This window comes from Gastrolobium bilobum, unplaced genomic scaffold, assembly GCF_033153095.1.
Source record: "Gastrolobium bilobum isolate Gb01-03AN ecotype WA unplaced genomic scaffold, APGP_CSIRO_Gbil_v1 utg67448, whole genome shotgun sequence".
NCBI lineage: Eukaryota > Viridiplantae > Streptophyta > Magnoliopsida > Fabales > Fabaceae > Gastrolobium > Gastrolobium bilobum.
This window is the reverse complement of record NW_026897538.1, coordinates 69,631-93,365: the sequence shown is the minus strand read 5'-3', so window position 1 is coordinate 93,365 and position 23,735 is coordinate 69,631. Positions and strand designations below refer to the sequence as shown.

General features: G+C 37.8%; 2 protein-coding genes across 2 annotated transcripts; one reads left to right on the top strand and one right to left on the bottom strand.

Annotated features, from left to right (window-relative positions):
* Positions 1–4,144: 4,144 nt before the first annotated feature.
* Positions 4,145–6,793, top strand: LOC133307834 (uncharacterized). The gene is made up of 7 exons (XM_061508394.1): positions 4,145–4,514; positions 4,625–4,866; positions 4,955–5,161; positions 5,245–5,337; positions 5,437–5,538; positions 5,626–5,925; positions 6,686–6,793. Exons 1-7 carry the CDS (start codon positions 4,145–4,147, stop codon positions 6,791–6,793), a joined length of 1,422 nt encoding a protein of 473 aa, XP_061364378.1.
* Positions 6,794–12,337: 5,544 nt separating this feature from the next.
* On the bottom strand, positions 12,338–13,075 carry LOC133307833 (cysteine-rich repeat secretory protein 38-like). Its single transcript, XM_061508393.1, has one exon. The coding sequence runs from the start codon at positions 13,073–13,075 to the stop codon at positions 12,338–12,340; it is 738 nt and encodes a 245-aa protein (XP_061364377.1).
* Positions 13,076–23,735: the final 10,660 nt, after the last annotated feature.

Sequence of the window (23,735 nt, the reverse complement as noted above, 5' to 3'; positions counted from 1 at the left end):
ATAACCCGTCTGATTCAGTGGCGTTTAATTAGGACCGCCTTTGTTTAAATAGAATTCTGAGGCGGAATTCTGGCGTTTGAGCTTCACCGCCTTCAAACATTTGCAATACCAGGCGGGTCTGACGTCGGATATGGGAGGCCGTCGTTGAATTCGTGTAAAAAGAGGCGGTTAGATTTGAACCGCCCAAAAATCTGAAGCGATTTAGGTAAACAGAGACGGGTCTATGTTTTTTCAATTAATTTCTTCTTCTTCTGTCCGGCCAAACAAGTCAATAGTTTTGGTTTTACAATTCAAAGAGAAGAAGGAACTTGCCAAGGTCACGAAGAGTGAACGAACTTTTGGTACAAATGTCTTTTTCATTTTAAATTTTATTTCATTTTGTTAGAGGTTGTTTGTGAATATCTAATTGTTCTTCAAATGTCAACGAAGGACTGATTTTATGAGTTTCTTTTCCTTGTAGAAGCAACAACAGAGCAGTGATGGAGGAAAGGGCAAAATTAAGGATCTTTCACGGCAGTAGGATCTTGCATCATTGTTGTCGTTCATGCTTGTATAGGAAATCTTGGTGAAGCTCGAATATCATTTAGTTGGTTTGGGCAAGTGACTTGAGGGTTGGTTGGTTCTTACTGTCCAACGCTCGAGGGTCTCAGAAGGTGTATTTTTGGTTAGGGCAATGTCGCCTTCAAACGCTCGAGGGTTGCTGCTGAAAAAGAAAAGAAGAATCCCACGAGCAGATCTAAGTCATCTGACAACTCCATTGCTGTTGAAGAAGAAAAAGGAAATCCAAAGGTATTTGATGTACAACCCCTTTCTTTATCTAATCATTTGGTTGTTTCAATTATCTGCGCTGGTAGATATTGGGTGAACTTAATTGGTGACATCAGATTTTTATTTTTGTGATGAATATCTAGTTTTCTGATCTTATTGGTGATTTCGGTAACTTTAAGATGTATATATATTTTTTAATGGGGTGGGGAGAGGTTCTAGATAAATTGTTTAGGGGAGTGGATGTTTGATGGTTAAGAAAATATTACTATTATCATTTTTTTAGATGAACTTCTGAAGTTGGGTATGGGTTCTCCTAGTTTGTAACTTGCAGTTCTGTGTATAGTTTAAGTGGTAACCCATTGTGTTCTTGAAGAAATTTATTGATTTAAAATGTTTTGTTGATGTTTGAAGATTAACCAAGATGGGAGCCCTTCGGTGGGATGATATTGTGCATGGACACCAAGAATGGAGACTTGTGACTTGCATTTGGTTACATGCTGGAATCATTCATTTGCTAGCAAACATGTTAAGCCTGGTCTTCATCGGCATTCACCTTAAACAGTAATTTGGGTTTGGTATATATTTTCTTTTTCATACTAATATATGTTCTTATGATTACACTAACATCTTTAGTACAAAGTGAGGAAAAATAAAACATAAGATGAACATTAGACATCTGATCTAAGGACACCTTTAAAAGTTTTACTTTAATAAATGGTTATGACCTAACATTTTCGTTTGTCAAACTTGTGGCAGTGAGGATGGGAATCATATACCTATTGTCTGGATTTGGAGGGAGTGTACTGTCTTCTTTATTTATCAGAAACAACAAAGTAGCGGTGAGGATGGGAATCATATACCTATTGTTGTTTACCTCAAGTCTTTATTTATGAATATATGATTAGGGCATCATGTTGTTTTTCGTATACTTAGTATTACACTTCCAAATGCTTCTTTTTGCGTATTTTTGTAATTATGTATTTCACCGTAGTAGCTGTGTACAAACTAACGTTTTTTTTCCTCAATATGAATTGAGGGGCCTACTTTGTGAGGTTACTCTTTGCTTTGGAATATCTTCTATTAGAAAAAATATATATGAAGTAGGAAGTACTAAGGAGAAAATTTGAGACTTGTCAATGGGTTTTTTCTAGTTCAAAGATTTGTAGATCATTAAGGTGACCCAAGAATGTTTTACTAAATTGATTTTCCCTCGTGTGTTTGTATGTGTTTTTAGTGTAGCAGACTCATATGGTCAGATTATTTTACATATTATATTGGACAAGTGGACTTGTAAAATACATGTTAGTCTACAACTTTTTGATTTAGCCAAGTTTCCTATAAATTTGTAGTCTCCTTATTTACAATTTTTCTCAGTTTAGAATCTAGTTCAATGACTCAATTAGCATAATTCTTTGACCATTAAGAATAATCCCATCTATCTCTGTTTCTCTCTAATGCAGGCCCATTGTCATTTTACAAGACAAAGCATATATATATGAATTAAATAGTCTCACAAGAAATCCTAACATTTTGCTCAAGATACTTGGACAATATCGAGACTCGATGGAATCGAACAAGTCGTGTTGATGATGCTCATGTTGATACACAGCCACAAACACGTGTAGAAGAATTCTTTCCGCAAGTAGGTAAGCCAATTGGTGCTTCAACATATTTCAACCTCACTAACATGGAAAGATTACAAGCGCATAGACATGTGCTTACCAATTGCCCACTTGTTGAAAGATATCTTCAGTAAGTACGTAGGTATTTCATATATAATTTATTGTCATTCAGTAAGTTATGATAATGTTAAGAATAAAGTCATATATTTATTTAGGGAATTTAGGACCGATGTTAAAAGGCAACTAAGGAGGACTAGTCGAAATCAAGCAGAGATAGATAAGCGGGTGCATAGAGAGTTTGTAGAATGGTTCTCTAAACGTGTGAGTAATGTATCACATATTAGTTTTATCCAACTATAGTGTAAACTTTAATATAAAATACTTAACATTTTAATTACTACATATTGTGATGTAGATTATTGTAGATGTGAACAATATAGAACAATCAGATGTAGCTATCATGCTTTCCCTTGCAAAAGGTCCATTGTATCAAGCTAGAAAATTCAATGCATTAAATGTAAATGGCATGAAGTTTCGTACCTTAGAAAGAGACAACAACCTCAAAACTCAAAATAGTGGGGTTTATGGAACGTTTGACACTAGAAGCTATTCAAGTAGTAGAGATGACCAAATGATATGTGGGGGGGTTCCTTATTATGGGAAATTGGTTGACATCATTGAGATTAATTACAATGGTTTGTTCATAGTGCCTTTGTTTAAATGTCAATGGGCTGATACAACTACTCAAAGAGGGCTAAAAAAAGATAAATTGGGATTCACTCAGGTAAACTTTTCAAGACTCATACATTCTGGTGAAAAAGATGATGATGAGCCCTTTATAAAAGCTTCTGAAGCTCAAATGGTGTTTTACGTTGATGATGACAAAGAAAAGGGATGGAGCATACCGGTTCATGTAAAGCCAAGAGACTTGTATGATATGGGTGAAGATATTATGACATGGACTGGCCAATTTCCATCACAGAACTTGGACCATCTTGTTGTGGATGACACAATACCTCTTCAATTATCAAGACCTTCCACAGATGATGACAATCTAAATTTGCATGCTAATCCAACCGAGGATGAAGAAATGGGGATATGATATAGTTTGGTTCATTACAGTTACATGTTCTTCACATGGTTCTTATTTTGTATTTTGTGCAATGCTTCTGGGTTAGTGGTGGTTTTTGATCACATCACTACATAATTTTTATTTAATGTGTATAGGTCTGTACATGCTGGATTTACTGGTTAAACTTGTCCATAAAGTGGTGTTTTATGTTGCTTTCATTGGAACTATGGAGGTCTATGTGTACTTTTTGGTTATACTAGTTTATCCAAATTGATTGAGTACATGCTGGTTTACACTGGTAAATTTAAACTGGATACATCTGTACATCCACTATCTTTACTGTTTTTTTTTGGTAAATGTCTGTACCGTTTTAACTTGTTATACCAATGTGTAATTATGGTTTTATGTACACTATTCAGGTATATGTCTACTCGCTGGTCAAACTAGTTTATCTGAAATGTATGAGTACAAGCTGCTAATAGAGGATTTGAACTATATGAATATGTACATGCATCAGGATACTGTCAAATTGTATAATGCTGGTTTTAATATTATATTACATTAAGTGTGTACATGTTGGTTTGCCTGATTTCGTTAATTATATCCCAAATAGACATTTGAGATTTCTCTGTTTTGTACCACTATTATGTGTGCTTGCAATTATTTTTATCCAAGCAGGACAATGGCACGTACAAAGAGGTTCACTAGAAGGGTGCATCCCACAACCTCCTCTGCTAATGAAGGGACAACCAATGTGCAACAACAAAACCAAAACTCGGTAGTACCCACTCAACAATTGAGTACTCAGCCACATGAATTGGTGATCCACCAACAACAAGTACCTTCTGCTCAATCCCTACCACCATCTGCTCAATCAGGATCTGCACGAGCTGCAACTGCAAATACTGAACCTCCACCATCATCTGCTCAACCTACACCAGCACCTGCCGCCTCTGAACCAGTCTCTGCTCAATCTCAGCCATCTGATCGAAGACCACCACGAAACCCTTCCCAAAGGACATGCAACAAATACTGGGTTGTTAATGTGCTAGGTAACTGAGTCGTAAACCAATATTTTAAACGGCTATTAATCTTATATACAACTATATTTAATTCTTACAATTTTTTTTATCTTCTTCTTGCATTAACAACTTTTTACTAGCTGATAATGGAGTGGCTGATGAGGAAAGACTACGTGTGCGGGATGTATTGGTACTTCCTCCTCATAAGAAAGTAGTAGTGGAATGGAATGAGGACAATCAGCCTGTTGGGGAGGCTGCTGCCCTATTGCTTGGTTTTTTGGGTCACCTTGCATGCAACCCAAATATATTTCCTATTAGTTATGACAGGTGGCCTCATGTACCAGACATATACAAGGAAGATGTTTGGCTAAACACTATTCAGGTAAGAATGGTTCGTAACTTTTGTAACAGGCCCATGTTATAATTATGTCCACATTGTGTCTAATTTTGAGCTTATTACTCTCTTCCAGAGGAGATTCGTTATGGATAATGATGACCATTATCATTTCTGTGTGGGCAATATGGGTAAGAAATGGAAAGACAACAGGTGGAGGCTAGCAAATGAAATGTATGAAAAAGATAAAAGCTTTGAGGAAAATCTAGAATGTTTCCCTGATGGGATGACAAGGGAACAATGGGGTAGTTTCTTGGCTTATAAAACAAGTGAGAAAGCAAAGGTAATGAAGGATGGTTTTAATTTTTTTATTGCGGTCACTTGTATCCAACAAATACCTAAAACTTTTTTTTCGATGCAATGCAGAAATATAGTAGAATCAATACTGCTAATAGACAGAAACAAACTATCCCACATACACTAGGCTCAAAGACCATTGCAAGGAGGAAAAGAGAGCTGGTATGGTTTTGAAATAATGTTAATTGCCAGTTTACTATTCATATATTTTACTTCTGTAAAATTATGGAACTAATATTATTGTGCAATGCCAAATGTCAGGAAATAGAACGTGGAACAAAAGTGACCAGGGGGGAAATGTATGCTGTTGCTCATAAGAAAAAGTGTGGAAATTTTGTGAATGAGGAAGCTAGGCTGAAAAATGTAACCAATTTTCGTTGTAATTTATTTTGATTAATTACTGTCATACCTTTCAGGTACACTACTTGATAGTTAATTGATTGTATGCAGGACCAATTACTAGTACAGATGCAACAAACCAATTCTGAAGTAGAGGCTTTTATTAATGTATTTGGGAAGGAACACCCAGGTCGGGTTAGAGGCATGGGTTTTGGGGTGGTTCCAACCCAGATACGTAGAACATCAACTAGTTCATCCTCAACTTCTTCTAGTAGTCCTACACAAGCTGAATATGATGCCCTAAAAGAAGAGCTGGACACTATAAAAGGCAAGATGGAAGAGCTTGACACATTGAAAGCACAAATGGCACATTTTCTGCAAAATTTTGGAAGTCAATTGCCATCTAATCAGGTAAATGTGTCTTAAATCTGCTTTGGGATTTCTGATATCATATTCATTCTTGTTATATAGTTGACAAACCCTTATAATTTGGATAACCATTATGCATGTCCATTTCATATTAACATTGAAAATAGATCTCAATACTGTTCTTCCTATTAATTGTTGTCACTTCCAATGTGGTTTACATATTGTCGCCGGACCTTGTTATATAATTGAAATTGCTTTCATCTGCCATAAAACTCTGCATGTCAATTTAATATTACGTTTTAAAATAGGTATCATCATTCTCTTGTAATAATTGTTGTCATTGGTCTAAATACTGTCATCTTATCTTGTTATATAAATCATATTGCCATCACTTGGATAAAAAAATGTATATGTACCTTAAAGTTTGATCAATTGCTGTCACTTGGATCTACATTTGTTGCTTGGATCAATGCTGTCAGAATATCACATGCATTTCTTAATGTGTGTTGCTTGACTCTGTGATGCTTTGTCGTTTTTATACTGCTTGTTCACTTGTCAACTAAATCAACATTGCTCCTTTAGGAAATTAGGTAGAATGTTACAATTTTCAGTGTTGTGGTATTTGGGACTGAATTATGAAAATGGGGTAGGAACTCAACTTAAACCACTAAAGCTCAAATTGGCAGGAAGTCAATTTTCATACATGTGTTTTCTTGCCTAATTCTTTTACTGTTCCTGAACTAAATATTTTGTAAACATTGTCTTCGATTAATGTATGATTTATTTCCCCCCAAAATTTCAGGTTCCTGACATGGGATCTCCTGGAATTAGAAAGTCCTCCAATGCTAGTCATAACCCTTCTCTTGGACCAGAATCTTCAAATCATGGACCCACACCACTAGCATCTTAATATTGGACATCATTTCAAAGTTTTTGATGGAACATGTATTGTGGATATTAAGTTCCCCGAACCACTGCTTGTGCACTGAGTGCTATATTAGATGTTTGACATTATATTTTAAATTTTCATGTTTTTGATGTTAAGCATTTCCTAGGTATGTTTTGCTTATTACCTAGGAATAGGTTTTATATTTTTGGTGGTTTTGTATATTCAGTGCCACCCCAATAATATGTATGTCACTGACTCATTCTGTTTTGGATGTTAGGAATTTCCTGGGTATGTTTTGCTTATTACCTAGGAATGGGTTGTTTTGGATGTTAGGAATTTCCTTGGTATGTTTTGCTTATTACCTAGGAATAGGTTTTATATTTTTGGTTTTTTTGGTTATTCAGTGGCACTCCAATATGTATGTCATTCACTCCTAACGTCAATATTGAATACATATTTACCTTTTTTTGTAGTCTTCTACTCAATGCTTAAATATCCCTTTTGCATAAATTACTATTACATATTACAATATAGGATTTCTTATAAAAACAAAATAATTTTTTATTTTTTTTTAAAAAATTATGCAAATTGCTAGCGGGTTATTAAGACCGTCGAGTACAATAAATTTGCCGACACAGTTAACGGACACCATACCCGCCTGCATTTTGAGTTCTAGCGGTTCATCTAACCGCATGCAATAATTATTATTGCAATTCATGAAATTAGTCTGACGACATCAACCGCCAATTAAAACGCTTCGATATGTTTAAACCTGGCGGTTAATCTAACCGCTTGGAAATATTTTTTATGCCATTGATGAAGTCATCTCCGACGACATAGGACGTCACGTGGGCCGCCCTGAAATGTCAGTGGCTGATATTCCAGCGGTTTATCTAAACCGCCTGTGAATGCATCGCGACAGTAATAACCCAGACGGATTACAAACCGCCAACTGAAGAAAACAAAGGCGGTTTTAACCGCCTATATATATCAAACAAACCGCCTGCAAATACCTACTTTCTTGTAGTGAAACCGAAAGGCCACGGAAGATGTTCTTGAGGCGAACAGGCTGGCGAATATGACCATGATGAGGGTCATGTTGGAGGAGATGAGGGCTGGCCACAATGAGGGTCAGTTTCCTCCGCCACCACCTCCACCGCCTCCACCCAGTCTTCAGGACGAGAGCTTGAGTCACGTTGAGGGTGCCACTCCTCTTACTGGGTGACGGAACCCTACTTGAAGCCTGCTGAGGATCGTGACGTGATTGACTGCCGGCTTAATGCTTTCCGCAAGCATAAGCCACCTTCCTTTGATAGATCTTATGATCCTATTGCTGCTGCGAGATGGCTACAGGCGCTGGATAAGATCTTCAGGGTCATGCAGTGCACCGACTCGCAGAAATTGATGTTCGCCACATATATGCTGGAGGGCGATTCACATTGTAACACCCCGTGTTAACCCAGTTTGTTAACATGTCATCGTATTAAGCCACGCTTAATATTAAAATGCGGAATAACTTTTTCTATTCAATTATGATGTCATTATACTTAGTCAAGTTGATTATTAAAATCCAATTACAAAATATCGCCTGTATGTGATTGCAATCCAACAACTAACTGAAATACCTCACAACATACATGTGAGTATCTAAGTCACGGATCTACAACACGTAGTCCGGATAATATCTTGATATATAATTAATTACAACTAGAAACAACTAAACATAAAGTCAATTCAATGTGGCATGGACAATCCCCATGCTCACCAAATAAGGTAAACAAGTCCCACAGCAGTCTCGCAATAACATCATGAAACTAAAAGCATAAAAGGCAACAGTCAATATCCAGCAATCAACACAAGCAGCATAACATCATATAATCAGCTAAGCTCCGGCCTCCTGCCGCTAGAGGTCTCAACCCCCGCATTACCTGAACCTGAAATATATGCCCCAAACGTGGGGCGAGATCTCTAAAAAGAAATCTCAGTAAGACAAGGGGTCCTCAAGGATCTTCCACCCCAAGCTCACTTACATGTGCAATATAAGTTCAAAAGCAGTTCAACAGTATAAGTTCCAAAATAGTGCAATGCAGCAGATAATCATGTCATGTGTGTTATAACAATTCTACTGATCAGAGAAGTGTAGGAATACGTCTATTACCCACACAGTACTAGCCCATGCTGTACCCGCCCCCAGTACCACCCAATGGCTTCCAGGCTAGGCGAAACACCACATACATATCATAAGCTTTTTGCACTTAACAACTCCATAGCATTTCAACAAAACAGTACATGAAAACACATCATGCATATAAACCATCCCCCCATGGGACATGGTGGAACATACAATGGCTAAACCGTGGACACGAAAGCTTACCTTGCAAGCTAACTATCCAATGCCAAGAGTCCACACAAGCTCAAGGTCCAAACACAACAGAATCACAATCTGTTATGGACCAATTAACATATCAATATTCAACTCTACACTCATACAATATAAAGACAATGCCTTTCCATACGTTCCATGTCTTTAGGCTTCTCACAAAGCCACAAGCCCTTAATCACTTAGATTCTGAGTTACAATAATTATTACAGAAGTTCAACTTCATCAACATAGGGTCCACGAACCCATAACTCAGTTCTGTATGAACAGTACCGTTACTGTTCACGCAAACCCAGAATATCCGAATATTTGTCGGGGTCATATCCGGATATTCAGAACCACATATCCGGATATCAATATCCGGATATCCATATCCGGATATTTCGCGACAGAATGCAGTTTTGCATTTCGCGAGATATCAATCCAAAGGTGGTTCATTTCACGACTCCAAAGGCTTAAGCATGCATTTTAAGGTGTGTTCAAGCTTACCCAACCACAAGTTATTAACTTTAGTCCATTACATGCATCAATGATTCATTTTTAGCTAAGGAAACTCAAGTTCATGGGTGGTAAGGCTTACCCAAGCTTAAAACAAAGGTGGATGATGCTCTTGGAGCTCACCAATCAGCCTCTACACTTCTGACTTTCAAGGCACACGAAAATACCACTCAAGCAAGGATCTTTCTTCACAAAGTTTGCTTCTTGGAGCTCAAAGTGCCAGTACAATGGCTCCCAAGACTCTCACCAAGAATTCAGCCCCAAGAACCTCAACAAACAGAGATGACAACTCAGAAAATATGCTTCTCACTCACCCAACACAAGCCACTAAGTGTTTACAAGGAAGAACCATGAGAAAAGGTTATCATTTGGTGGTTTTCCAAGGAGGAAATGGTGGTGGCAAGAGGAGAAGGCACCAAGTCAGAAATGGGAGACACAAGGATCACGTAGGGAGGCTGAGAATCAGCCTAGGGTTAAGTGCCCTTAGTATATATAGGTGGTTTAAGTGTAAACACACTGTATTAGCACTAATAGCTACGCTTAGCATTTTAATCCCAAACTTAGGATTCTGAACCTACTCATTTTTCTAAGATTTATCATATTTTTATTTTATTTTTTGCAGCACCTTTCCGGTACTCGCTTTTCCATAGCCAATATCAGTTCTGGCACCAGTTCTCATTATTTTAACTTGAAACTCTTTTTACAAGTCCTATATATTATTCTAGTGACATATACTGACTTTTCATAATTTTCCGGGATACTTCATCGGTACGTATTTATACCGAGTAGCAGAACCGGTATCTGCACTTTTCGACAGAAAAGCGACTTTCAGCATTATAAAACACTTACCATAATTATTTAAGCCTCATAATAATTATTAGGGTCAATTATGGAATTATTTCCTAATTTCACATAATTAATTAATTAACTTCCTTAATTAACGGTGCGGGTTCTTACACACATGAGTGGTGGATGAACACCTCTCACGCTTTTGAGATGCAAGGTCATGTTATGACATAGCCATTCTTTGAGGACTGTTTCCTTGGGAGGTATTTCTTGTATGATGCTCAGGAGAGGAAGTAGGGAGAGTTTGACAGGCTAGTGTAGGGCTCGTTGTCTGTTGACGAGTACTTGGCTAAGTTCAATGAACTGGTCAAGTTTGCACATTTGAGGATCGCTATGCCTACTCTGACATTTTTTGCTGCTAAGTTCCGTAGGGGACTTAACGAGGAGATAGCTGATCGCATTGCTGGAGCTACATAGAGAGATTTTGGGACACTGGTACAGCAGTGTCGAGACATAGAGGATGTATGCATTGTGAGCAAGGCCAAGAAGGCCAAGATTGCTGATGTTTAGGGAACTAGTAGTCCCACTTCCTGGAAGGACATGAAGTTTGCTAGTAAGGGAAAGGGAAATCAGTTGGCTGCTAGGCAGGCGCCTAGTCAGTTCTAGAGGACTTCTTCGCAGCAGGGAGGTTTTGCTAGACCTCTTTCCACTCCTAGATGTGCGGGGTACGGAAAGGAGCATGCAGGACGTTGTGCTACTGGCCAGCTAATCTGTTTTCACTGGGGCAAGGAGGGCCACTACTCCAGAAATTGTCCGTCGTCGACGGCGAGAGCTGCAGCAGTTCAGGCAATTCCACTTCAGATGGTTCCCCTTCCACCTATAGCGGCACTTGCAGTGCCACATGCCACGGCTCATGTTTACACCCTGGATCGACAGTAGTCAGAGAGACCTCTGAACCTTGTCAGAGGTACTGTTTCCATTGGTGGATCTGTTGTTGATGTCTTGTTTGACTCTGGGGCTACGCATTCATTTATTGCAACCCCGATTGCTGTGGGGCTTGAGTTGCCCATTGCTGTGCTTTCTCCACCGTTGCGGGTGACCACCGCCACCGGAGAAAAGTGTGATACCTCCACTGTACATCAAGATGTCGTGTTTCAGTGGGATGGCTGTGATTTTTCGGTAGATCTGATTGGGTTGCCGATGGCTAACTTGGAGATCATCTTTGGCATGGATTGGCTGTCCAAGAATTGTGTTATGATTGACTGTTGTGCCAGGCGAGTGGTGATGTCTCTGTGTGACTTCACAGCCAGGTAAAAAATAAGAAGTAAAAGAAAATTTACAGAGCAGGTAAAATGGATAACTTTTTTAATTTCTAACAGTATCAACAGTGGATTTGGATGGAAAAAAGCACAGTGAAATGAATTGATTGGAAAAAAAATAATCTTAAGAAGGTAAATGATTCTAAGAAAATTCACAGGGTTTTTGAACTTTTCTCTGTTTTTTCTTTAGAAACTAATTTCAAGATATTAGTGTAAATTCAAGAATTTATATCAATGTATGTAGACTTCTTATTCTTAAATCAATGTAAATGTAACATGTCCTGTATATATATGGCGCCCAATGACAAATTTATACAAGTGTAAGAATAATGAATCTTACACTCGATCTTAAATGTTGATTTATTTCTATTTAACGATTCTGATTTATTTATACGTGAGTTGTTAAATACAAGTGAGATTAATAATTATGACGATTAGTCAATTCCCTCCAAATATATATGTAAACTGTTTTATTTGCATGAAAATAACATAGTTTATTTTATTCATGCATTAAATAGTAGTAAGTTTATTTTATTGGGAATGAGATCAACCCATCAAGCTCAATCCATAAGATTCGAGTATTTACTCTTTATTGACAAATGGGTATATCTCATATCGGAAGTTGCAGCTTCCGCCCACAACCCTGCCTCCTTCTTTCCCATCACAACAATTCGGAAGTTCGTTAATTGCATCATCAAGACACTTCTTGCAATCACTGCTAGAAAGGTCTCTAGTGCACTGCGTCAACCCATAAAGCTTCTCTGATTCCTCAAGCTTTAGCTCTCCGGTTGCATACAATTTAGGGTTCACAGAAGCTTTCTGAGCAAGCTGACTCAATAATTCTTTAGTCTTGTAGTTGAAAGTGGAAGGGTCACTTACTTTATTCAAGTTCCACATATAGAACTTGTTTGTGTTGTCAATATTACCAAAGAAATCTGTATCCAAGTACTTGAACAAGCAGTAATCATACCATATGATGGCACCTTTATTGTAAGGGCAGCGACTGCGGATTTCTTTGGTAGCCTCAGAAACACAAGTTTTGCAATCTGAGGTTGAGACATCACCTCTGCAAAGAGCGAGTCCATATGTTTGTTGGTTTTGGTATTGGCCAACTGAGACAACACCAAAACCTGTTGGAGGGGTCTTGTAGACAAGTGAGTTGATGAGCGTTTTCAAGTTTGATTCATAGGGACTATCAGATGTGAAGTTCTGTGAGCTTGAACAGAAATGGAAGAGAGGGTCAGCACCAAAAGATGTTTGGAGGATGAGAGCTAAGGTAAGGGAGAAGAGAATAATGGTAAACAGCTTTGAGGAAGACATTTTGGATGAAGGTGATCAAGGAAATATTTGTTTAAGATGGTTTTGATTTTGGGATTGTGAAGAGAGAACCTATTTATAGGCCTTTGAGGAAAAGTTCAAGAAGTTGACATTTTCTATTGACCATTTTAAATAGCCAGATAGGCAGCACCTTGTCAAAATTTGGCCATGCTTTGACAATTTGGAATTAGGATAATGTCTCTGTCTATCTTTGGTTTCTTATTCAGTCATTAAAAGTCACGAATTCAAGCATGCATGGATTCGTTCCTTTTAATTTTCAGAATATGGTTTCTTCTTTTTGGCCATTTCAAATTATGATTGATGTATTGTTTAGTTTGACATAAATGTAAATTATTTTATAATTAATAGATTTATGATAAATATTGTTTACGGAAAAATTATACCAAACCACCTTGTACAGTAAATTTGCATCAGTCAAACAAGAATCATTAGTGTTTTCATAAGCGCTTCGCAAAAGTAAATCAATTATATATTGTGACAACATTGATGAACCTATCGAAGAATCATAATAATGCAATAAAGTGTCATCTTAACAGTATTCTACATTTTATTTTGGCCAAGTTTATATACAGCATTCCGCATTTGAGTTTTAGAAAAAGACAAAATGGACGGAACTATAAAAAGATCTAATTAAAAAAAAAAATAATTAGAGAAGAATTTTTTTTTATCCAGGAATCTCGATTTTCAGAAATATGATTTTTTTCATTCAGTTTACGATAATATTCAAAAATTAAAAATTTAGAAAAATTCAATTTCTCGAAAATCCTAAAGAATACCACATACCAAACACCCCTTTAAATGTATTCTAAAATACGTGATAGTGGTAATCAACACAATAAAGCCAGCACTAGCTAGTGCTTAAAGACCCAGTCACTAGGGTGCATCACTATCATTGTCTTATACATAATTTATTCCCTCAGCAGGTTGGCAAACCTCAGTATATATGTTCATCCAATAAGTGACCCTGAAACTTTGAATTGTAGGATTGCCTAAATTAAAATAATATGGGCTGTAAATGCATAGTGCTCACGCAACTAAACCATAAAGTTCTATCTTAACAAATAAACTTCATCTATATGAAAATTTCTCACCATACATCAGCCAAACCTAGAAAGTTGAAAAAATCATTCACACTTATGCACGTTCTCTAGAAATATTAACGATTAAGTGCATGTACGAATAATTGGTCTAAAATTACTTTTAAGCAATTAAGATAAGATATATATGTTTTAAAAGAAATTTTATGTATGAAAACATTTACTAAGATTGATCTTATAAAATTTGTACCTAGATAGTATTGAATAAAATTAATTTTAAAATTGAAATCGTTAGAAGAGTGTTTTATTTAAAATTATAGTGGGAAAAATTGGTTAGACAATGTTTTTTTTTTTCATAATCTACATGATTATGTCTTTAGGTACATTTCTAAAGCCTACACACACACACACAAATAAAAAATAAAATCTTGAAATAATAATAAATCACAAAATCAAAATGTTGATAATATAGCTTTGAAAAATATTATTTTTAAAGCATTTTATGCATCAACCCAAACATTTTTTTTTAAATAAAAAATTAAGTACATAGGAAAACATGGGAGTGGAATATACAAATACAAATACAGAGGGGAGGAGGGGAATGGATCCTCCTATGCGTTAATTAGCATGATCATGTTATATGAAAAAATTCTAACCATACAAAGATGAATTAATAGTGATAAAGAAAGAAAAAAAAATAACAATAGGAAGTTATAAAATCATCACTGTTAATTTGATTATAAATGATTGATCATCTAACATACGATAAATTTCCAGCAAACATACACCCAGTTGATGATGAGAGTTGAAAATCAGGGGCAGTGGAAATTAAAAAAGTAATTGGGTTTCCAGAAGTTAATTTATGTGTAAAATTGTTAGTTTCGGTGGTGTTGACTTAAGAGATTATCGACTGCGACGCTGCAGGGATCCGGATTAAAACTATTATCTTTCGTCAATCATATCATGCATCATTAATGAACATATACATATGCCTGATCAGAATATCAAAATTTTGTACCAGCTTCTAGAAAAGGAAAAGTATACAAGATAAAAGTATACACTACTAGAGAAAGCACGATATAATCAACTGAATTTTTCCAACGAATTTCATGAAGATTCCGTTGATAAGGTAGTCATGGATCGAAAACCTTCGATCGACACATTGCATCTATTATTGTCGTCGGATTTTTCTTTTGACGTACAAATTGTATCTGTAATAAAATACAGATGGAAAAAATTCCTTCAAAAATACATAATTTTCGTCGAAGAGTTTTAGTCGACAATAGCTAAGTGAGCGTAATTAAAATAGAGTGATAGTGAGAAATTTTGAAAGCAGATGTTGGCTTCGTGTGCATAAGTGAAAATTTTGGTAAAGAAAAGTTCCCCTAATTAAACCGGTTCACCAACGCGAGCAAAGTCTATCAAAATTTTCAACGAACTCTTCGGCATCGAAAGAACAATTCTCTCTGTTAACGATGAGGTCACCGACGTAAATATTTAGATCGTCGAAGTCTTCAATCGAAATAACATAGTCAATATAGTATCAAGAAAAGAAAAGAAAGAAATAACCGTCAAAAAACCTGTGTAGGTGTTCGAGAAGTGCATCGATGGAATTATTTCCACGGAATTTATTCTTTCTAAATGTGTGTGGGTATACATACATTTACTCGAAAATGGTGTGTACTGGTTTTACCTTTTCGACTGCGTTTTTCTTTGAGTAACGCCGTCGATATAACTTCAAACGTTAATTTTGTCTATATTTATGACAAAAAATTTTATGCGCTATTGTGGGTCCCAGCGATGGAGCAAGGGAGAGCTGATCCCCGAGACATTGACCAAACTGACACAGCTTTCATAAAAATAAAAATATTATTGGTATGCTGTGCTCTAATAGAAATTTTTCAAAATGTCACGTTACAATCTCGCTACACCACCAAGCGAGATTGGAACGGATACGTGGCAGGCTACAAGGGTGCCCCATTCACGCTGATCTGACAAGCGAGAATGGGTTGTCAATCACGCAGGCAACAACTCCTAAAAAGCTGTCCACGTGGCCATTCTTGCTAGGCTGCCAGACAAGAATGGTTGTACTTGCAGACACGTGTCAGCACCATGCCATTCGCGCTGGGTTGCTGACCAAGAATGTTTTGTACTTTTCTGACACGTGTCAGCACCCCACCATTTGCGCTAGGCTGCTGGGCGTGATTTGTTCAGATAAACCCACGTGTCAGCAGTATCGCTGGGCAGCCTACCAAGAATGATTCTTCTATATATAGTAATAAAATGTCCACATTCCAGCAACCATTTTTGGGGAAAAATAGTCGATGACCCAAAATTGCTATTTCAGGTTATATTCTATAACTGTTTCTTTTTCTTATAATTTTATATTATTCGTTTAAAAATGAGTGATAGTAATGATTCAGTAATTGCTCTGTTATATTACAATGGGAGAAAATATTTGGGTCCAAATGGCTAAGTTTTCGAAGAAGAAACGAAAATATTTCGTATGAGCCCGCGATGTAGTTTTAATGAAATGATGAAGACAATATGTGACACCTTCCCCTGTATGCATCCAAGGGAGTTGTCTGTTAAGCGAATTAGAGTCATATTATTCTCGTATAAGTTCTGAAAACTTTTTTTTCGTCTAATTAAAATTTCATTTTCAAATCTGGTCAAAAGAAATTAAAACAGTGTGAAAACTTAATGAAATATATGGCTTGCTGAAATAATCATTTTCCTGAGAAATCTGTCTTCGTGCAAAAATTATAATAAATCGTGCTTTCAGAATTTCATTGTAAAATTTATATAATCAGAAACTAGACACGTGGGGCTTCGCGCGCATATAAATTATAAGCAATTCGGAGGCCTGTAGCCCCACTAAATATAACTCGCACAGTGCTCGCAAAACAGTTTATAAAAACAGCACTTCAAAACGTTCAGAAATTATTTTCGCAAAATGTTTCCAGAATTTTCCAAATTTCGAACCGGCCATAAAAACCTTAAAACAGTAGCTAAATGATGCTTCCAACAGTAATCCAAACTTCCCAAAATATTACAATAATATAGTCATCCAACAGACAAACAATCAACAACAGAAAAGCCCAAACAACAGCAATTAATAGCAATCATCCATTTAACCACGTCCTCATATGCTCTTTCGTCCCCCTGCAATTTTATAAAAATTGCAGCCCCAAAGGGGTGAGAAAAATCCCAGTAGTGTGATAACAAAACAGTAATGCAACAGTACTAACTAGCTACAGAATTATAAAACAGTCGCATCATTAGTTCAAATCCGTCAAATATTAATCATAATCATAGTGCGTACATAACGCCAAAAGGTGCGTATATAACGCCAAAAGTGTACGTTCCTAGCACTAAGGTGCACGTATCACTAACAAACATAGTGGAGAATCCTGGGTGGCTCCTCAAAAGGGCTCCAACTGTGACCTAAGCGGACAGAAGCCAAATGTCCCATACCCTGGTACCGGAGTGATGCCTATATGATGCGTGCCCAAACATATGGTTACTTTTCATAATTATTTTCAGTAATCACCATGAAAAATATGCAGGTATGCTATGTAATGGTCCGCACACAAAGCAGCTAAAATTATGATATGGGTATGCATAACTAAATAATAATCAACATAGCATGTGTTCCATTGATTTCCAATAACAAAATGCTGAACACCAATTACTTCCCAAAACAGAATTTCCAGCACGTCAAGTCCATGAACAACATACGAACAACATATACAAAATTCGAATCCAAAGCATGAGAGCAACATTCACAATCCATGTACTAGCAAGCAGTCACAAAGGTAATGCCACCAGACACTTACCTCGCGTGCCACAAATAAATTACCAAACAGCAGCGAAATAGTCCACGGTCTTAGGGGTTTCGCGTACCTAATACACCATTGCACCAAATCAGAATTTCACATAATTTTTCCTGTAACTCACAAATAATTTTGAGGCTTCTAATCTTAGTGCCTTGGTCGAATTAAGATGTTTCTAAAGCCACTTATTTTACTGTCCTCAATTTTATTCCATCAACGGTTAGCAAATTTTAAACAACATGTGCAACGAAAATTCCTAAGGTCTCACCCTATGCAGATTCGGTTTTCTAACAGTAGCATGGTGTTCAGAATATTTCATTCCCATACTAATTCCTACTACTACCAAGGTGCGCTAATGGGAGCCTAAAACATGCTGTCTATTTATTTTAATTCATGCAAAGCTTGGGATACACTAAGGTAAAACTAAACAGTCCCACACTTTTGTAAGAGGCCATTTCCAAGTTTATTTTTATGTTTTCAAGTTAGGGTCCAAAGGGATTTAATAAGGCAGGGACAAAAGGAGATAAAAAAATGTAGAAGAACTACTTCCTAAACATGCTTGACCACTTGAACAGAAAAGGTGAAGAAGGGTTCAAAATTTGTGCTTACCTCTTGCAAGCACACAAAGAACACGGAATGGACAAGGAGTAGCACCTTAGCTTCCTAGATCCACGAAACAGCAAGTTCAACCCTTCTAAATGGTGACCGCGCGCACAAGAGGAGGGGAAAAAAGTTCTTGGATAAGAACCTACATTCAAGAGAACATCTCCATCAACCCATTTTGGTAGGAGAATGCAAGGGAGGAGAAACTATACTCTACCTCCTTGTATGAAGCTTAGGCTGAGCAAGAAGAAAAGAGATGAAGGCTTGATGATAATAGTTCTCTAGAGATCCATGATTCGAGCAAGAATGGTAGGAATGACATGAAATTATTTCTGGATGCTCACTCACTACTTGGTTCATGATTTTAGGGAGGGGGAAGGAGATGGTATAGCTGAGTTCTATACTGTTTCACAAGACAAATGCTTCACCCTATTACCCTAAATCAGCGCTTGGAATGAATGAATGGGAGGTTTACAGGGATGATTTTAAAAGCCATCAAAGGTCAGAAAATTTTGGGCTGTCTCTCTCCTCTCATGCGTCTACAGGGATGCAAAGTGGGTAAGATTTTTGCCCACTCATGAGACATGCAAACTGACTCCTAACATCTTATTGGTTGCATGTTCAAAGGCTGTTTTAGCTTGGATAGTGTAGCAAGTAATCAGCTGCCTTTTTACACCTCCTAGGCGCACATGTGAAGGGAAAGCAAGGATAGAGTTTTGCCAAGTGGTGATCACTAACCAATTAAGGGCTGCCTTATGGGATTTCTTAGAATGAGATAAGGATAAATACATGATTGGGCTGAATCTTAAACACCCCTTAAGACCCTAAACATTCGGCCTTATCATGAGATGAGGACCAAAAATATACAAGCCCAATTGTGTTACTAACTTAGGTACTAACCCACAAAATTATTAATTCTCTTATAGCCTAAGTGACATTATGCTTTCTTTTTATATGTTACAATTAATTTATTTCTATACCTTTTAACTAAAGTTTCACATGCCTAAAATAAGTACTCACCTACCATGTTAAATCAAATAATTCCCTAACGTAAATTAATTCCATTCTAGGGAAAATAGCTACATAACTCGAAGACAAGGCAAGTATTACATATACTTCGAATTTAACACACGTATCCATATTCCTCATAGCAATTTATATAATTTCCTAATTACGTGGGATGTTACACTCTCCCCACCAAAATGGAATTTTGTCCGCAAAATTAAACTTACTTACTAATTAAAAAGTTCTGGATATCAATTCCGGATGTCATCTTCACGCTCCCAGGTGGCTTCATATGCCGATTTATTGTTCCACAACACTTTGACGAACGGTATTTCCTTGGAACAGAGTTGTTTAACAGACCTCTCGAGAATTTGGAACGGTTGAACATGATACATCAGATTTTTCCTTAATTCCACTTCTTCCGGCTGTAACACATGAGATGGATCAGAGAGATATCTCCTCAGCTGCAACACATGAAATACATTATGAATCCCTGACAGATTAGGCGGTAACGCCAACCGGTAAGCTGATTCTCCAATCCTGTCCAAGATAAGATATGGCCCAAAGTACGCTGGACTTAATTTATTCACTCTCATTCTCCTGCCGAGTCCCGATGTGGGTGTGATTCTCAAAAATACGTGGTCTCCCACTTCAAAAGATAAGGGCCTATGACGATTGTCATAATAACTTTTCTGTCTCGCCTGAGCCCGCTGCATATTTTCTTTAATCTTTTGTACATGTTCAGATGTTTCTTGAATCATATCAGGCCCCAAAATACTCTGCTCACCAACTTCAACCCAACACAACGGGGATCTACATTTCCTCCCGTACAATGCTTCATACGGTGCCATTCGGATACTGGAATGATAACTGTTATTATACGCAAACTCTATCATAGGAAGATACTTGTCCCAATTGCCTCCTTGCTCTAAGATACATGCCCGCAACATATCTTCTAGAACCTGAATAGTGCGTTCCGTCTAGCCATCTATTTGCGGATGCTAAGCAGTGCTCAACCTCAAATGGGTTCCGAGAGCTCACTGAAAAGACTCCCAGAACTTAGAGGTGAACTTGGGATCACGATCACTGACAATACTGGTGGAAACTCCATGCAACTTCACAATCTTCCGAAGATAAATCCTGGAAAGCTTCTCTGTATTATACGTCGTTCTGACACTCAGGAAATGAGCTGATTTCGTCAATTGATCAACAATTACCCAGATGGCATCAAATCCTTCTCTCGTCCGAGGAAGTCCGACTACAAAATCCATGGCAATATTGTCCCATTTCCATTCGGGAATCTCCAGAGGTTGAAGAAGTCCTGAAGGTTTTTGATGTTCATACTTCACCTTCTGACATGTTAGACACCGAGCTACATACTCCGCAATATCACGTTTCATACTCGGCCTCCAAAACGAAGTCTTCAAGTCATGATACATTTTAGTGGATCTAGGATGAACGGCATAATTACCTTTATGGGCCTCCTGCAAAACTTTTTGCTTCAGCTCGTCATTCGGTACCACTAACCGACCTTGGAATCTCAACATTTCATTCTCATCCCAAACTATGTCTTGGATACTAGCCAAATTATGGACTAGCTCCTCATCCCTTTGAGCCCTCTTGATTCTATGGAGTAACTCATTCTCTATTTTTACACTGCCCAACCTTATACTACGCCTTCTTCTGCCAACGGATAGATTTATGTCTGGATAAGCCTCAAATAATTTATGTTCTTCCATCATCAATGTTGCAGTGTAGAGAGTCTTCTGACTCAAGGCGTCAGCTACTACATTTGCCTTGCCTGGGTGGTATTTAAGTTCAAACTCGTAATCTTTCAAGAATTCCATCCACCGTCGCTGCCTCATATTTAACTCCTTCTGATCGAACAAGTACTTCAGACTCTTGTGATCGCTGAAGACATCAAACTGTGAGCCATACAGATAGTGTCTCCAGATTTTTAACGCGAACACTATGGCTACTAACTCCAGGTCATGAGTAGGATAATTCTCCTGAGACTTTAATTGCCGAGAGGCATAAACTACTACCATACGATCTTGCATCAACATACATCCAAGTCCTTTCAAGGACGCATCACAGTATACTTCAAACTTTCTAGTTGGGTCCGGGATAGTAAGCACCGGAGCACTTGTCAGTCTACCTTTTAACTCCATGAAACATTCTTCGCAAGCGTCAGTCCACTCAAAAGGCATATCCTTCCGAGTGAGAGGCTGCACTAACTGGGAAAAATTCTTGATAAACCTACGATAATAGCCTGAAAGTCCCAAGAAACTCCGCACTTCAGTGACGGTCCTGGGTCGTTCCCAATTCATTACTGCTTCAACCTTGTTGGGATCCACAGCAATTCCTTCTGCTGAAATTATGTGGCCTAGAAACTGGACTTCACTAAGCCAGAACTCACACTTCGACCACTTTGCATACAATTGTTTCTCTTTAAGGATTTGTAAAATGATCCTCAGATGTTCCGCATGCAGTTCTTCATTGAGGGAATAAATCAGAGTGTCATCGATAAACACAATAACAAACTGATCCAGGAATGGGCGGAAAATGTGGTTCATATAATCCATGAATACCGTCGGAGCATTTGTGAGTCTGAACGGAATCACCTGGTATTCGTAGTGCCCATAACGAGTCCTAAAAGCCGTTTTTGGAATATCCTCCGGTTTGACTCGGATTTGGTGGTATCCCGATTGTAAATCTATTTTGGAAAAGACTCTGGCACCTCTCAACTGGTCCATCAAATCATCGATCCTAGGGAGCAAATACTTATTCTTCACTGTCACTTTGTTCAGCTGACGATAATCCACACACAACCGTAGACTACCATCCTTCTTCTTAATCAGAATTGCTGGAGCACCCCATGGAGAAGTACTGGGTCTGATAAATTCTTTTGACATCAGCTCTTCTATCTGCTTCTTCAGCTCCCGAAGTTCCAAAGGTGCCATACGATACGGAGCAATGAAAATAGGTTCAACTCCGGGAATAAGTTCAATGGGAATTTCTATTTCCCGATGAGGAGGTAATCGAGGAATCTCATATGGGAACATCTCCTCGAATTCATTAACAACAGGAACATTCTGAATTTGGTTATCAACCGAAGTCTCAGACTTAATAAATAACAGATAACCTTCAACTCCCCGAAGGAGATCTTTTCTAACTTGTAATAAAGAAATAGTAGCAAAAGGCTGAAAATTACCATCCTTCGAAGGAACTATGACCTTCCTTGCTCGACAGTCCAATGTTATTCCGTTCTTCGTCAACCAGTCCATACCGATAATCACCTCAAAATTGAATATCGGTAGAACCACTAAATTCACTGTATAAGTGTTCTCTTCCAATTGCAAAATAACACCTCTGCAGATTTTTGAGGCCGTACAAGATCCTCCAGTAGGAGTACTGATTTTTAATTCATAAGGTAACGGAGTTGGGGTGATGCCTATTCTCATAGCAGTGTGTTTCGCCATAAAAGAACCTGATGCTCCAGAATCAAAGATAACAGATATTGGATAGCCATTCAAAATTACATTACCTCGAATCATATTAGGATACTTCAGAGCCTCATTTGCATCAAGAGTGAACACCCGAGCTTGAGTAGGATTTCGATTAGGATTCTGTGGGCAATCAGAAATAAAATGTCCCGACTGTCCACATCCGTAGCATAAGTTGTTCCCACGTCGGCAGACTCCAGGATGATACTTCCCACATGTAGTACAAGCATTGAGACTCTGCCGTTCGGTTGATGATTGGCCAGGAGCGTTATTTCTTTTGAAGTTTCCATTCCTAGCTTGTAACTGCGGACCCTTACCTCTGTTCATTCCGGTGATCCTTCTGAAGAACCGACCCACTTTACTTCCTCCCTGAGATTGCATCGGCTATTTAGACAGATTCCTTGCTTCATTAATAATTTCCTCTGCTTGCCGACTCTGATTAATCAATTCAGGCAGAGTACGATTAGCTGTAGTCAGCATGAGTTTCCGGATCTCTGGGTGCAGTCCACTCTCATATTTCTCCACTTGCCACTCTTCATCGTAGATGTTCCTATCAAAGTTGGCATATTCCATCAGCTGCTCAAACTTGGCAATATATTCACTGACATTCATATTATTCTGTCGCAGTGCCAACAATTAAGTGTGCTTCATTCTT